The sequence below is a fragment of the Physcomitrium patens genome, chromosome 5 (genome assembly GCF_059467195.1).
Source record: "Physcomitrium patens ecotype Gransden chromosome 5, ASM5946719v1, whole genome shotgun sequence".
Lineage (NCBI taxonomy): Eukaryota > Viridiplantae > Streptophyta > Bryopsida > Funariales > Funariaceae > Physcomitrium > Physcomitrium patens.
In genome coordinates this window covers 17512230-17527884 of record NC_143414.1, presented here as the reverse complement: position 1 = coordinate 17527884, position 15655 = coordinate 17512230, and the positions used below count along the sequence as shown (strand labels likewise).

Sequence of the window (15655 nt, the reverse complement as noted above, 5' to 3'; positions counted from 1 at the left end):
TATATATATATATATATATATTGTAATTAAATAAAATCCAACTTGTAAGCTGAATTTCCTATCATGTTTATCACGTTGCTGATGCAATAAATGTTTTTAGATGTTGAATACACTCAATTAAAAAAACTTAGCATAAGTTTTCCAGATGTTGAATACACTCAATTAGTCACAACAGTCTCAAGACTGTAGCAGCATTTCAGAGGATAGCAAATAGTGGAGAAAAGAAAATAGTGGTAATAGGAGTGATAGTAATAATAATAGTAATAATAATGAGCTAAAAAGTTTATCTGGTCAGGTCACTCACATCTTCTGCTCGATTTGCAGCAAGAATATCTTCTACGGTATTTACTGAGAAGCTTTTCGCAGAGCAAGCACAGGGTTGTACTTTAGACAAAGTTGGATACTCCTCCGGTCAGAATCAGCCCATGACATGGGAGTCAGAGCCATTAATGGAATCATCCCTGCTATGACAGACTCCTCGTGCCTGGCACATGCCACTGTCAATGAAGATGATTAACATGCCAAGATTTCAAGAGGGCTACAGACGATACAAAGCATGATTCCTTTCTGTAATATTCATGACAATTCCAACATTGGTAGTGATCGTATATCATGGAACTTACAAACCAGGAAAAATACTTCTGCACGATGTTTACAGAAACGAAGCTCACTCCCCCAAAAACAACATTGCATTAGACATTTCACATAGATAACAGATAACTGGGTGTGACCGCATGTTTACTACAAACGCCACACAGGTATTATGGATGTTGCGAATACAAGCAAACTGACAAGAAATTGAAACCACCGCAAGCATGTTAGATCCCACAGTGAAAACACTAAGTATTAACAAAGTGAATAATAGAAATGCATGGCAGTCTCCAAATTACATTCTCATTCATGACAGACTGAAGTCTGTCAACACATGCTCAAAGCGTATCGCTTCATTAAGCATATTCATCATGCACCTCTAAAAATTGTAACTTCTACTAATGTACAGGCTTTCCTCTGCACAGATAGGACTAGATCCTCATTGCACCTATACATATGTTCGTCATTATCCCTACACGATTTTCTCTCAATATGATGAAGCAGAATTATAAACCCGCCATGTCCACCACATTTTTAACACTCTTATAACTAGTACTACATGGAGTTAAACCACTATGCGGTCACGACTTTTCAGAAAAAAAGTATTCTAAGAAATAAAGAAAGTAAAAAAAGAAGAAAAAGATAAAAAAGAGGAAGACTCCTTCCAGTATAACCGCGCAGTGAAGAAGCCCATTAGTGTCAATAACCCGTGTTCAGAAACCAAAATTGTGTTGAAACTGGAATCAACCTGCCGGTTAGCTGACCCCTCGTCGTGGAACACGCTCAGAAACAAAATTTATGAACTCATCTGAATGATTAAGCACGTGCAGCCAGGTGCCACGATCAAAGAGCGCACTTAAAATATCTTTCAGATGCCAAGCGCTGCATTGTCGATAACTGCAGTTTCCAACGCATTGCGACAGCATCGTTTGCTGCTCGATCAGCGCATCCCGTAACCGATATAAGCCTTTACAATTTTCGTGACACAAATCCTGAATTCCTACTGTGTCTGATGTCGGCTCATCCAAGCGCCATGAGAGAGCTTCCTTCCATTTACCAGATCGAGTCTCTGAGAGCAAACATCCTTGAGACCCCATGACATGCAAAGGGGTCAAAGATGCTTCGTCTACTCAAAAGACGCAAACCAGCGCGCAATGCGTCGTAGCATGCTGCAAGTGAAAAGCTTCCGAACCAAATCTACTGGGATCAAACTACATCTATCTGGAGCGATCCTGTCCCGGGATCTCGGCTTCTTCCACAAATTCGTGGGTAACACCTTCCAACCACCAAAGCAAATGCTCAAAGACATCAGGAGTACAAGCTATACGCAAACCTCCATCGCAACAGAATCCAAATTCCTCTTCAGACTTCGCTAGCAGTGCCCGAAAGGCGTTGTTCGAGAGACATGAAGTGGGGATGACAAACCTCCTCCGCTCCTTCCCAACGTAGACCGCCAGGCAACCAACCGGAACATCAGCTGGAGGACTGGAGTGTTCTTCGTCACTATCGTAACAGTGTGCATCAGACACGCTTCCCCATGAGCGCCCCGAGTTGATATTGAGTGAAGAAGACTCGAAAGAGTTTGAGGCTGCGCTTAAGTGTCGGGAGAGAGGCGGTTTGTAGCTCTGAGGCGAGATGTGGAGGACCCTGTGAAAGAACTTGATGAGCTTCTTCGATGCAGCCATGATTAAAAAAGGAGATACCTTACTGAACGAAATTATTTCTCACAGTGCTGTATCCCGGAGTCGATTGTGAAACAGTTACTGGGATGTGCTCTTCACTGCAGTCGCCAATCGAAAATTTGAGATCATCATAATTGTTGGTGAAGGCGCATCGCAGCATAAAGAACTATAAGAGAACATCGGCAAGCCTGTCCAGTTTCTCGCGCAGCAATGCACCTCTGGCATCAACTCAGACTAGGTGACAACAATACCCAATGGAAAACCTTACAAAGCTAGATAGCGCTCTAGTAGAGAACAGAGACAAGGAGGTCAAATGATCATTCCGATCAGTTGTAGGCGATTGGATGCACATAAGCACAGGCTGCGGCCAATAATGCATCAATTCTTTTCGCAGGCATGCACAACGAGTTGCAGTCAAGAAGTCGGCATCACAGGGAACGAAGAGGCAAAACGTAATGAAAATACTTTCTAATACTTCTCGACACGTAAGGGAATTGGAAAGCTACAATCAAGCTTGACCAAGACTAAGCAAGCAAGAACTAATGGCATATGCCAAAGTCGCCTCGAGGTAATGTAAGCATCCTCCCAAGAAACAGTTTGCCAGGCCACCTGAGGAAGAGGGGGCCACGACGGAAACAACCTCGAGCACCTTAAACCCTTCCTCTCCGCAAGTGCCACCACGAACTTACACGCCTCCTCACAACTTGAAAGTTCAAGAAATTAACGAAAGCTTCACACAAGTCACACGACCATTATACTGTGATCGCGCAATCACAAGCCCTTGTGCTATAGAATCTAGGCGACTCTTCAACCTGAAGATTTTCCAGCTATCCACCCTACCAGCACACGACTCCTGGAAGCAAGGAGCGCGTACTACGGTAAGGGGCGTAAGGGGTTCTACAAACTTAACTCCACACTAAATCTTTCTCCCTCTTTGCAGCGTCTGCAAATAGCTACAGATAATAACAAATTCACGCCTCTCCTCACATTTAACCTTCGCTGTCAGGGCGAGTTCCTGCCAACAATCAATGCTGCAGGGAAACGCAACACATGAACTGAGAGCGAGTCAGCCGAGAACCCTTAGACAATCTGACCGATCCCTTTTCCAATGGCCCTGTTGGAGAAACAAATTAAAGCACTCTGTTCTTGGGGCTAACGAAGACGCAATCCAGCGCGATAGTTGACCGATTTTAGAAGCACTATTGTGCAGTCTGTCGGCCGCGAATGCAGGAGCACGGCGCTGGCAACAATGGCGACAACACCGAGCACCACGGAAGTAAGTATGCGTGCGTCGTCTGTGTTCATCCAAAGTCTACCGTCGCGATTCTCGTTCGTATCTGGCCAAGGAATCCAACACCATGGAAAGGGAGATTCTGCATGAGAGCACACCACTCACTGCAAGACAAAACAATAATCGAGGATTTAAAACCACAACAACAACAAAAAATAGCTCTCGAGGAAATTCGATCAAGCTCGGGACCGCATTCTGGTCGGAGATGAAGGCGGGCGGGGATAAATAAATACAGCCCGTTTCACTCGCATTCTCCCGTCTGGTAGATTCCACAATTTTTAGTGAAATCTGAAGATTCCTGGCCTCGTTAGATCTGTGTCGTATTATTTATTTATTTTCCTTTTGACTGTTGTTGTTGAGTAGTCGTGTTCTTATGCACATAAATAGAATGGCCCTACGAAGTTGGCTATTACTACTTTACAATGGCATAAAGTTAGGGTTTTTGAAAAAGTTAGCAGTGTGAAAAATGACATAAAGATAGAAAAAAATTAATATCTATAAATTCTTGATAATAGCAAATATATCCTTCAAATTTGTGATAATAGCAAATATATCCTTCAAATTTGTGATAATAGCAAATGTATCCCTTGTTGGTGATAAGATATCACCAATATTCCTTGTTCAATCGTCATATGGAACCCACATAGTAGGTTGCACAGATTTTGCCCTTGCCACTTTTTGGCTTTTCAAGAATTGGAAAAATCTGGCCTCTTTTTCTTTTATCAATTTGCAAACCATGCCTCACATAGCAGATTCTTGACAGTGCTTAGTTGCAGCAACACTTTTCCTATTGTTGTGCTCACATCCTTTGAATTACATGCCTCATCTAACATTTACTTATATGCAAGCCTTTGCACTTTAGGGTATAAATATGGCTTGTGAGGCAATAAAAAACCAAGAGTGTGACTTTACACAAAGATGATGAATTGCCCAAATTAGGTTTTCACTATGGCAAAAAAGTGTCGTTGCAACCAAGTGCCATTGAGAATCTACAATGTGAGGCATGATTTGCAAATTGATAGAAGTAAAAGAGGCAACATTCTTCCAATTCTCAAAAAGCCAAAAGGGAGTGTGGCAAAATTTGCACGACGTGCAGTCTAGGCCTCAAATGACAACTAAACAAGGAGTGTTAGTGATACCTTATCACCAATAAGAGTGCATTTGCTATTATCACAAATTTGAAGGATATATTTGCTATTATCAAGAATACAAGGGTATTCTTGATATTTTAGCATATTTGAGGGATATACATGATATTTTCTCTCATCTTTTTAACTTTTCATATCTTTTCAATGTAGACACAACTCAAAGACATGTCATGTGGTTGTCATAGCTAATTGTGACAAGTCATGTGAACAATACATGAAATATTTCTTCATGTAAAGATCTAAAATATTTATACTTTACATAGAACCGTTTGTTGAATTTGCCATTTGATGCAGTGAAACTCAATTGGTTAGTAAATTATCAGATTTTCATTCATAGATTGTTGATTAGGAGAATTAAACATGTTAAAAAAAAACAATTTCCTCGCTATGCTAGCAAAAATAGTAGAAAACTTCAATCTATTTGCAAAGGAACCCCTGATTTGATTGCAACCTACCTCAGCTCAACTGGATACCTGACCCTACCTGGTCACACTATATATGCATGTATATATAAACCACAAGACCAGTTTTATACACTCTTTCCAGTAGCCCAGTTTTTTATTTGGCTTCTATAAAAATTTGAATGGATAAATAAACGACGATCATTGTTATTTTGGTTGGTATTTATGTTTAGAATGCATGAAATTAGAAAATACTTGTTGAAGCGTATGGAAGGCTCCACTCTTTGGTTGGTTGGTTGATATATGTTTATAAATATATATATATATATATATATACATGAACAGTAGAGGTCATCATATATTGATTCTACTTTTCTGACTATTACCAATCTTGTGAAAGTTGATGTTTAAATAAAAGTGACATTTAGGGATTTTAATAGACTGATATATATGCATTTAAATCTAAATTTGCAAAGATACACAATTGCGTTAGAATATGTTTTTGACTCGATATGTGGTGTATTCTGTCTCAGAAGTCCTAATTTTAAATAGTTCCAAATGTTTGGTGGTACCAAAGACAAAGGGATGTGTTCTAATGAATATTTCAATTTTAGTTACTAAGTGTTTTGTGGATATATATATATATATATATATATATATATATATATATTTCTGAAACTACACAAATTCCACAATAAAGTGAAGTCTTTCTTAAATGACTTTGTAAGATGTAAATTATTTGGTTTAATTACTCACTATGTGATTTTCTTCTTGAATTATATTTCTTCCTTAACATCATCCTTTCAATGGACATTATTCTCTTAGCTGTAAAGTAACTTTCTTTCAACCAATTGTAAAATTATGAAAGTCTCATTTTTCATGCTCTTGTGACATTGGTACCACTATTCCTGGAATATTTACATACAGGAATTATTTCATTTTTTTGTATCTTTTTTTAAACATCAGTTCTAAGGTAGTAAATATGGATATTTCAAATTAATTTGATGTCTCCATTTATAAAAAAATATACCAAAGGATTCCTTTTTTACTTAGTAATTATGGGATTTTAAAATTATATAATATATTGAAAATAGTAAAAAGGATAATGTAGATTTAGACCTAGTTCCTTAGTTTCAAAATACAAACATTTGAAGTTTTTCCCAATGAAATGTCTCGAAAAGCTATTTATTTCGTATCTCTACACTTGATCTATTGCTACGTAGAATAATTTGACACGAGTTTAGAAGGAACGTTCTTTCATTCATCCAAAAAAACACATCCATCCATCCATCCATCCATCCATCCGATGTTCGATACTTCCAGCTGAAGCAAACTCAAGTCAGTGTGGGTCACAAATCAGGGGATCGCGTACCCGAGTTGGGTACGACCGTACCCGGTGGAGGGTACGCAGCCAAGTCGGCAGAGGCATGGGCATGGAGAGGGGGTGGAGACCCATAGCCGTGCCAACCCGTCAGAACTGTCGTCCTTGCCCGTCCCATTCCCGGTGTCCTTTTCAGGTACGGCTTTCACGGCCACGTGCCGCGATATGAGTGGGTCAGCACTTTAATCCACTGCCCTTTGCTACGTGTCATATCTCCATCCACGTCAGCTTCCCTTCTTAAACAAAATAAAGTTTTAAAAAGTTAAGACAAAGTTTAGAAACAATGAAGGATTCTATTGTTGTGGGTGCTTTTTGATCCTCCACTCATAATTTTCATATAGAGATGATATTTGTGTTTGCATGGTATTATAGCTTGTTTGGTGAGCATGTAATGGATTTCTAATTTACATGCAAAAAAAAATTTGTTTACCATTGATGCAACAAAGATCACTTTAATTTATATTTATTTATAGTTTGTATTGTGGTACTTGCAAAAGAAAAAGGTGAAAAGATTGAGATTTGTGTATCAAATTATACTATGAAAATGATTTTTAAAACTTCATTTTGAATGTATTTGTCTTTATTGTCTTATAAATATATAAACTACTAACCATAATGATAATAAACATAATAATAGATTTTTTTTTATCACTTATATCTATTGAATTATTAATAACTATTACAATTGTTATTAACATTATATAATAAGATAGAAAAGACTATAGCAAATTCATTTAAAATCAAATAAAAAAATTATTATATTAGAATAGGAAATTTGAAGAAGCACAAAGAAGAAGAAAATATTGTCATTAGACTTAGAATTGGCATTAAAAAGAATTAAAAAGAATGCAAAACTTTTTTTTTATTGTGATAAGTTTACAAAACTTTAAAAATTACTCTAAATCCTAAATTTTATTGTTCAATAAAATATAGCCTTTTAATTTTTAATTTTCCAAATCTACTACTTTTCTAGCCTATCATACTTCAAAGAATTATATATCACAAACTAGATAATTTAGAAACTTAAAAAAAAATTAAAAATTAAGAAAAAAAAAAAAACTAAAAAAACTAAAAAAATCCTCCTTCATAAGTTTTAGTTCAAATTTTATATTCATTAGAATTTTATACCACTTAAAGAAAATTGGTTCTTATACACATATACATACATATAGTATCAAGAACATGAACTAAAAGAAGATGTATAAACTTGAAAAATCTATGTGAAAAGAAAAGTGGTAAAATAGAAATAAAGTAGTATCTATATTAAAAGGAAACTAGAATAGTTATTGCCAAATGACAATGAAACTAGAGACTCTTAAATCTAAACTAAAAGCAAGAAAAGAATTGACAAGAATGAAGAGGGCTTCACTCTTATCTCTATATATTATCTAAGTAAGAGCTACGTGGCAATGTTCTATAGGACTTTTAATATGTGTTGATTTTGCAAAACACATGCTTTAACTTACAAGGCAAGTTTTCTATGTGTAGGCCACATAGTTTACTTGTTTGTCAAGCTATCAACATGTGTGGCACATGGCCAACTTGTTGACCACGTTTCTAATCTAAAAAGTCAATTAAAGACACTTATATAGTCAAGGCAACATCTATGAAACTTCTATAGAAGATATTATGGAATTGACCTACTTTTACCTAATATTATCTAAATCATAAAAATAATTATTGGTTTACATGTGTATGTCTATGACAAATAGCTCACAACTTTAAAATAACATTAATTTCAAAAATTTGTTTTAAGAAAATAAATACTTGTATAATACATCCAAAAAAAAAAATTTAAGAAAATAAATACTTGTATAATATATCCACAAAATTTGTTTTAAGAAAATAAATACTTGTATAATATATCCACAAAATTAGACAATCTTAATCTTTATTTTTCAAAGATATTTCATCTAAAGATTGAATTTTCATGATAAATTTTATTTTACTTTAAAGCCTCATGACTCTTCTTACACTTAACATTTGTTTAACTACTTTGTATAATAGAAGTAAATTATTTTTGATGATTTACTTCAGAATTTTACTTTAAAAAATCACTCAATTAAACAAAGAAATTCCTTCAAAATATTGCTAACTATACACTCAATTTACTCCTAAAACAATCACTAGTTTCATTTTTCATTTTTCTTTTTGAAAAAGCTTCAATGAAATTTACAACTGACCTCTCATAACTCACCAAAGAAACTTTCTTCTATTTCAACTCTTAAAATTCCGTTCATCTTCTTTCACATACTAGTCAAATACTATTTGTTGTCTATTTGGATCCTTGACAAGTAACCACTTTATGATAATAAAAAAACAAAAAGTGTATGTGTGTGTGTATATATATATATATATATATATATATATATATAAATTAACACAAAATTTGTGTGATTAATACATATAAATTAAAATTATATTATCATAATTTTTTATTTATAACAATAATAAATTTAAAATAATATTATTTATAAACTGATCACATTACTGATACAATTTTGTGAAAATAGAAAAAGACAAAATTGTGTCAAAATTACAATTATTAAGACCTTGCAATAGGCTAAAATTTTAATAAAAATAAAATTGATGTTTTAATTGTAATTAACTAATATATTACATTTTAAAATAAAAACTATTTTATTTATAAATTATAGTTTTCTTTTATCAAGAACGTTTGAAAAATAATGTCAAAAAAGTTAAAATATGATTATATATTATATTTGATTTTGATTTTTTATTATCAATTTAAATTATCATAAAATATTTTAAGTATAAATATTTAATTAAATAAGATAATATTATTTATCAAATAAACATAAAAAACTAAATAAAAAATATTTATATTAAGATTAAAATTAGAAAGAAGGTCATAATATAATTTTTTTTTTAAAACGAATTTGTAAAAATGTAGACAAAAATTGATATAGATATAATAAAAAGTATATCTTAAATAAAAATATTAATTGAAGTACTGGTGAAAAATTCATTAGCAAGTAAAGAAACTATCAAAATATGATTCTTTGTATATTTATATAACTTATAAATGTACTATGCAAATCATGTCTTAAATAAAACAATGCAACATTAATAAGTATTAATTGCTTTAAAATTGATGTATTGGCTTTTAAAGTATTTAATGATAATATCTAATTTAAGGAGTAAAAGCCATTCTTATCATTTTTCTTCAAAAAAATAAAATTATTAATATTTAAAAATATATATATTAAAAAAATTCATTAGACAAGATAATTTAATGTGTTGGTTCTAATCAATAAGTTTTAAAAATTAACTTAAGAAATTTTAAGAAGTAAATTTATAAAAGAGAGTTTGAAATTATTTAGTAAAATTTTAAATTATAAAACAACATGGATATAAGAAAAAGTAATATTTAAATATCAAATTTTAAAAGATTTCTAAAATACTAAAAATGAGGAATTTGAATTCATTAGACATGACTTTGAATATATAAAACATTCGAACAAAGAATCTACACTTTCAAAACCTTTCTCACTAGTAAATATTGAATTCATAAAAGGTTTGAGCTTTCCCAAGGCTTCTAGTGCAATGCAATGTATTCTAAAACAATTTTGAACCCTTGATTTTTCTCTACTAGCTACACTTTAGGATATCATAACCTATTCTAGATTAACATACATAGTTTCTTAATATATATTAGTCATGTGGTCCTTTTAAGATTAAAATTAAAAATTTTGAATTAAAAGACTTATGAAATATAACTATTATCTTTTTTTAAGGTCCATATTTCTCCATCCTTCAAACATATCAAAAACCCTCTATAAAACAAATCATTTGTTTATAAAATTTAATACAAAAAGTGTACATCTCTTTATGTTCCAAAAATGTAGGTATGTGTTAATATATAAATCAATAAATAAAGGCAACTTTACACTTGTAATCAACATCAAAGCAACTTTTGGGGCACATAACAAAGGACCAAACCTAATTGAAGTTCTCAAGGAGCATATCCAAAGGGGTCAAAGGAGATCTTAGAGTCATCTATTCCATAGCTCAACAAAGTTTTTCATACCAGAAAAAAACAAACACACGAAATCAAGGCAGGCAAGGGAATGTATTGCAATACATGTGGCAATGAAAGACAATTAGCCTAAGAAAGAGAGCCTAAACCCCTTTACTCTACCATTTCTCAATACATTTTTCTACATTAATGCCAATTGTAAAGAGTGCAAAAAAGCAGGATTAGTGTATAAGCATACGACTCAGGTGACTTCGAGCCACAAGTTTTGTTGTTCTAATTTTTTTGTGGGGTAGAATGCAAAGGCCAAAGAGGTTTCGCTGCAAATTATCGGCTTCACAAGGATATGAAAAAAATGGATTTTGAAGCTAAATTAGTGAGCAGTAGTGAAAACTCTTGCTCTCTCACAGCATCCACAAATCCAACACAATTCAGTGAAAAATTGATATTTGCCAAAGCAACGCTCACCAGACTATGTCCTACATGGAAGAGCTGGGAAAGGGTTTGGTGAGAAGCACTGAATGGCATGGAAATCACGTACATGTTGTGGGATCCGGAGCGCAACAATCACAAGGAGGATGAGCTTTGTTTAGGGATTTGTTGCCATTTTTCACCAGTCGTTGCTCTCCCATTTTAAGACAGCGGAGTTGATGTCCGTTTCTCGCTTGATTTTGTCTTTCTGGAACCAATCGCATATCGAGCCAGCGTTCAGCTCTTCAATGGTCACACCTTCTTGCTCCGCTATAACCCTGAGCAAATTCAAAGATGATATCTGCAACGGGGTGAAACGACACAAGCGGAATTAGCTTCCGAAACCCTATTAATTCTAGGCAAAGGGATTCAGCCACAACTATGACAACAGATTATCCCTTCACCTTAGTCATATAACAATTGTGGTCCTAGTCGCAAGTGTTGAAATCAGTGCAGACCGATACCGACTCTCTTTCTTTTTTTTCTCTTTTTAAAATTAAATTAAATTAAATTAAATCAAACCTACCCTAATTAATAAGCTGTGGTTTGCTGAAATTTGTACAAGTTCTAACTGAACAACGCCAACCGCCACTAAAGCCTACATGCTGGTTACTGAATAAATGTGCTGTGACAAGATTGGACGCGGAGAGTGAATATTAACTGTGAGACGACACAAGAATTTCTCGTGCATGTCGATGTTTGCCATTTCGACGAGCCCAGCTTCTTCCATGGTGAGGAACGATCCAGGTCCACCGCCTCCACCTTGAACTCCCACACGTACCGACATTCTCCCCCTCCCATTATCGGCTGCAGATAATTATTAACCCCTCTGTCAACATACCATTGCCTTACGCAACCAATCGTAAAAAACAAATGAACAAAGCTCCCTGCCTCTCGTCCACAGAGCTCCACTAACCTCGTAACAACTTTTGGCTATGACTTGAACTAAATTCACACCAACCCAGTAAACCCATCAAAATTTCCAACCAACGTAGAAGAGTATGCAATTCCAAAAAAACCTGAGGAGCTTGAGCGAGGTAATGAGATTCGTGAGCAAAGAGCCGGAGCCGTCATGCCATTGAAGCTGCCGTGATGCACTGAGCTTGCTACAGACGCCGCAGGTGAGCTCCATAGCTGGCTCATTACCTGCAGAGCTGCAAATGACACGGCCATGAGGCTCCAATTCGCTCGAGTCGACGACTCACAAACGGAAGAGAAGGCAGAGAATTCGACCACGATAAGCTCGGATTCGGCCGCGATTGAGCTCGGCCAGCTGATGAATTGCTCGACGAGGACGAGCGTCGAGAGTGGTATGAGAAGATGAGGCCAGTGAGTGAGCTTCACTCCGGTGGCTTAGCCTTCGCCTTTTTACTTTTTGCGGTACTTTTCCACCCTCAACCTTTTCCCCTCCTTTATTCTTTATTTTTTTTACCTTTTTACCATATATATATATATAATTCGGATTTTTTTTGAAATGGTGTACATTTGTTTGCTCAATTGTTTTTTTTTTATTATTATTTATGACATGTGCTTTTGTCGAAGTGCATTTGTTAAGTAATTCTAAAGTTTTATTTTATTGTTTTTTTATAATATAACATCGTTTTTTGTAATAAAAAGGACCATTCAGAAAGAGTGCGATTGAACTTATTTTCTTCGAAGCATGATATTCCGAGTTTTTTTACTTGAAGAAGTGGAGACTTTCGGTGACGAATCGGTTCGAGCTTCAGTCTCTACCGAATTGATTTGCTTCGCAGGCTTCGTCGCATCGGCGAGCTATGGTGGAGTCGACCGACAACGTGTTGCGCTAAGTTGTTGTTAAGCGGCGGGAACGACGACATCGCCGGGCTTCGCACCTTGCCCGAGCATGAGCTGCGACAATCGTCGCATGGTGAGCTCGTCCGGAACCTCGGTCAGTCCAAGGGAAGGTCGGAGGGGCTTGTCGCGGTCGTTTTGTGCGAACGGCGAGATTTTCCACCGGAAAGACAAGTTCCGCTCCATGGAAAATGGATTGATGATGCAGTGTCTCTTGGTTCCGATCGCGTTCAGCGGACGCCGCTTCCCGTCGATGTGCATGATGCGCTTGTGAGGGAACAACTGGAGGCGCAAGTCCTGTTGCTTGTCGAGGCAAACTTGCATGTCTTTCATTCGGCGACGCATGTCAGGGGTGACGGAGTTGTTCTTCCTTCGCCAGATGGAAGGTAAGTAGCGGTCTGGCCGCGGAAGGTTCAGCAGCCTCGCAAACTGAGGGCCTTCTGGTAGGATGCGGCCCGTTAGCCAATTCGGCCGCGTCGGATTGTTCTCAGTGTTGAGCGGCATTTGTCCGCAGTCCTTAATCTTTACAGGATACCTTTTTTGAGTGCCTCGTCGGGTGCCGTTGGCTTCGATCTTTCGAACCACATCTTCGCCCTTGATGACCTACGTCACGGCAATGGTATACTATATCGATCGATTAGTCGGATGGATCTCGACTAAACCGCTGTATTCAAACACTTCAATTCAAGAATTGATATGACGATTAATTGTTCACCTTGCCGAATACAACATGCCTGCCATCAAGCCACGGGCACTCTTTGAGCGTGATGAAATACTGAGAACCGTTTGAATTTGGCCCTGAGTTTGCCATGGACAGCACCAGCGCTTCATGCTTCAGCTCGAAATTCTCGTCGTCGAAAAGCTCTCCATAAATCGATTCACCTCCGGTACCGTTATTGTTCATGAAGTCCCCTCCCTACTCCAAAAAGAATAGTGAAATATCGTCCACTACTATGGGCGACGAAGCATCAATATTTCGATTGTTTTTATTTGGGAACAAAGTGCATGTGGCGGATGTTGTCTGACCTGAAGACAAAAACCAGGAATGGTTCGAAACAATTGGCTGTTTCTGTACCACCTGCAAGCTCCGGAGGTGCCAACTCCATACTCTCCCGTGCACAGTCCTCGAAAATTTTCAACTGTCTTCGGCACAACGCGCTTGAAAAGCTCAAACCATATGCGACCAATTAGTTCGTGCTCCATTTGGACATCAAAATACACAAGCGGATTGGGATCGGGATCGGGATCAGGATCTCGTTCTGGCTCAGGCTCCGGCCGGCTCTTGATCGCAAGATAGAGATTATTGTTTTGTCAGAAACGCGTCTGCCGTGAACATAATTGAAGGCAAAAGCACAACCATTGCAATCTGGTGAATTAAAACTTGATGCGCAAAAAGATAACAATGGAGTTCAAATGAGATCTACGTCGGCAGAAACCCACGCTTACATCTGCTCTGGCAGAGCCTCGCCTTCTACGCCTTTCGGTGGAGGTGAATCAGTATCAACAGGCGGAGCCACGACCACCTTTGAGCCTTTCTTCATCGTCGACTTCGCCATGGCCACGTCTCCCTGAAGCCACAAACAAGAGCACAAGAGCACACCTCAGAAGACACTCACGAGACAAAATCCAAACGTAGTTCAAAATCAAGTCAGACTCCTAAACTCTCTCGTAGATCGTGCAACATTTTCAATCGACTTGCACACTCCATGGACACAAGAAAAATGCAGGCTACATTCTATTCCTTCATTAGAGCTACAGATACATGTTTTTTTGACAAATATAAATGTAAACAAACAGTAGTCACCGTGTGCACAAACAAGCACTGTTCGATGAATCTCAATCCTCAAAAGCTTCAACGGCAAATTAAAATCTGCAGCCAACCGATCCACAGCATCACCAATCTCAAATCGTAACTGTAATAGGCGAAGTCATGGCCATCGCTACAGTTGAGGAAGCTTCAATTAGGGCTAGGGTTTCAATTCTTTTGAGCATTCATGAAGATGTGGAGACAATTCTTAAGAATCATGGTCTAAACGCAAGGTTGTCTCAATGGTAGATACTATTTTATAATATACTAGTATGAATGACATAAATAGAAGGTAAAATCATGAAAGAAGTACTTGTATTCTTTATTGCAACGAGCCTTTGTTAAATTTATTCAGGCAAACAAATCAGTTGACAAATAAATAGAAACTATGCAGATATTGCCGAATATATAAATTTGAATATAACATTATACAATAAAAATTTCTGGCATTTAAAATACAGTAAAATCGTATATATATATATATATATATATATTCATCCATCATAAGTTGTTGTACTTTTTATTTTATGATTCTTAATAATGTTATAAGTCTACTAATAATTATTTTATTAGTTTAAATAAGATTAGCTATAATTTTTTTGTGTAATAAATATTTGTATAAGATAATATTATTTTAATCCTGTTTTATGCCATCTTTAAAATTTTCTTGATAGATGTATTCATCTTATGTGATTTATTTATTTATTTGTTTATTTTTGTTGAGTTTAAAGAACAAATTTTAAAATTTTAAAATGGCTTTTAAATAAAATATAAATAAACCAATATAATTTTAGAAAGTAAATATGTATCCTATCTATATCTATATATATATATATATATATATAAATATTAAAGATAATGATACTTGTCTTTACACATCCAAAAAGCCATATATCTGTTTATGCATCTATTCAATCATCTATGTATTTATTCATTTACTTAAATCAATAACAATTTGGATCATTGTCTTTCAACCATCTATGCATTTATCTAAATGTTTAAATCAACAAGTATTTAAAGTTCTATTATTCAACCATTTTTGTGTTCTGTCAACAACTATTTAAATGTTGATCA

General features: G+C 35.8%; 3 protein-coding genes across 4 annotated transcripts; all 3 read right to left on the bottom strand.

Annotated features, from left to right (window-relative positions):
- Positions 1–228: 228 nt before the first annotated feature.
- Positions 229–3757, bottom strand: LOC112282116 (uncharacterized). The gene is made up of 2 exons (XM_090250735.1): positions 891–3757; positions 229–497 (listed from the first exon to the last, which is right to left on the bottom strand). Exon 1 carries the CDS (start codon positions 2274–2276, stop codon positions 1809–1811), a length of 468 nt encoding a protein of 155 aa, XP_090106861.1. The 5' UTR covers positions 2277–3757; the 3' UTR covers positions 229–497; positions 891–1808.
- A 6811-nt stretch (positions 3758–10568) lies between these two features.
- LOC112282677 (uncharacterized) lies at positions 10569–12263 on the bottom strand. The gene is made up of 3 exons (XM_024520630.3): positions 11982–12263; positions 11624–11769; positions 10569–11263 (listed from the first exon to the last, which is right to left on the bottom strand). The coding sequence occupies exons 1-3, from the start codon at positions 12133–12135 to the stop codon at positions 11102–11104; spliced, it is 462 nt and encodes a 153-aa protein (XP_024376398.1). The 5' UTR covers positions 12136–12263; the 3' UTR covers positions 10569–11101.
- Positions 12264–12508: 245 nt separating this feature from the next.
- LOC112282675 (uncharacterized) lies at positions 12509–15044 on the bottom strand. Of its 2 annotated transcripts, XM_073534222.2 has the most exons (6): positions 14895–15044; positions 14579–14644; positions 14221–14342; positions 13801–14053; positions 13490–13690; positions 12509–13377 (listed from the first exon to the last, which is right to left on the bottom strand). In XM_073534222.2, the coding sequence occupies exons 3-6, from the start codon at positions 14328–14330 to the stop codon at positions 12778–12780; spliced, it is 1164 nt and encodes a 387-aa protein (XP_073390323.1). In that variant the 5' UTR covers positions 14331–14342; positions 14579–14644; positions 14895–15044; the 3' UTR covers positions 12509–12777. The 2 variants fall into 2 exon arrangements, with proteins under 2 accessions (XP_073390323.1, XP_073390324.1); XM_073534223.2 differs by lacking the exons at positions 14579–14644; positions 14895–15044 and having other exon boundaries at positions 13801–14097; positions 14221–14568.
- Positions 15045–15655: the final 611 nt, after the last annotated feature.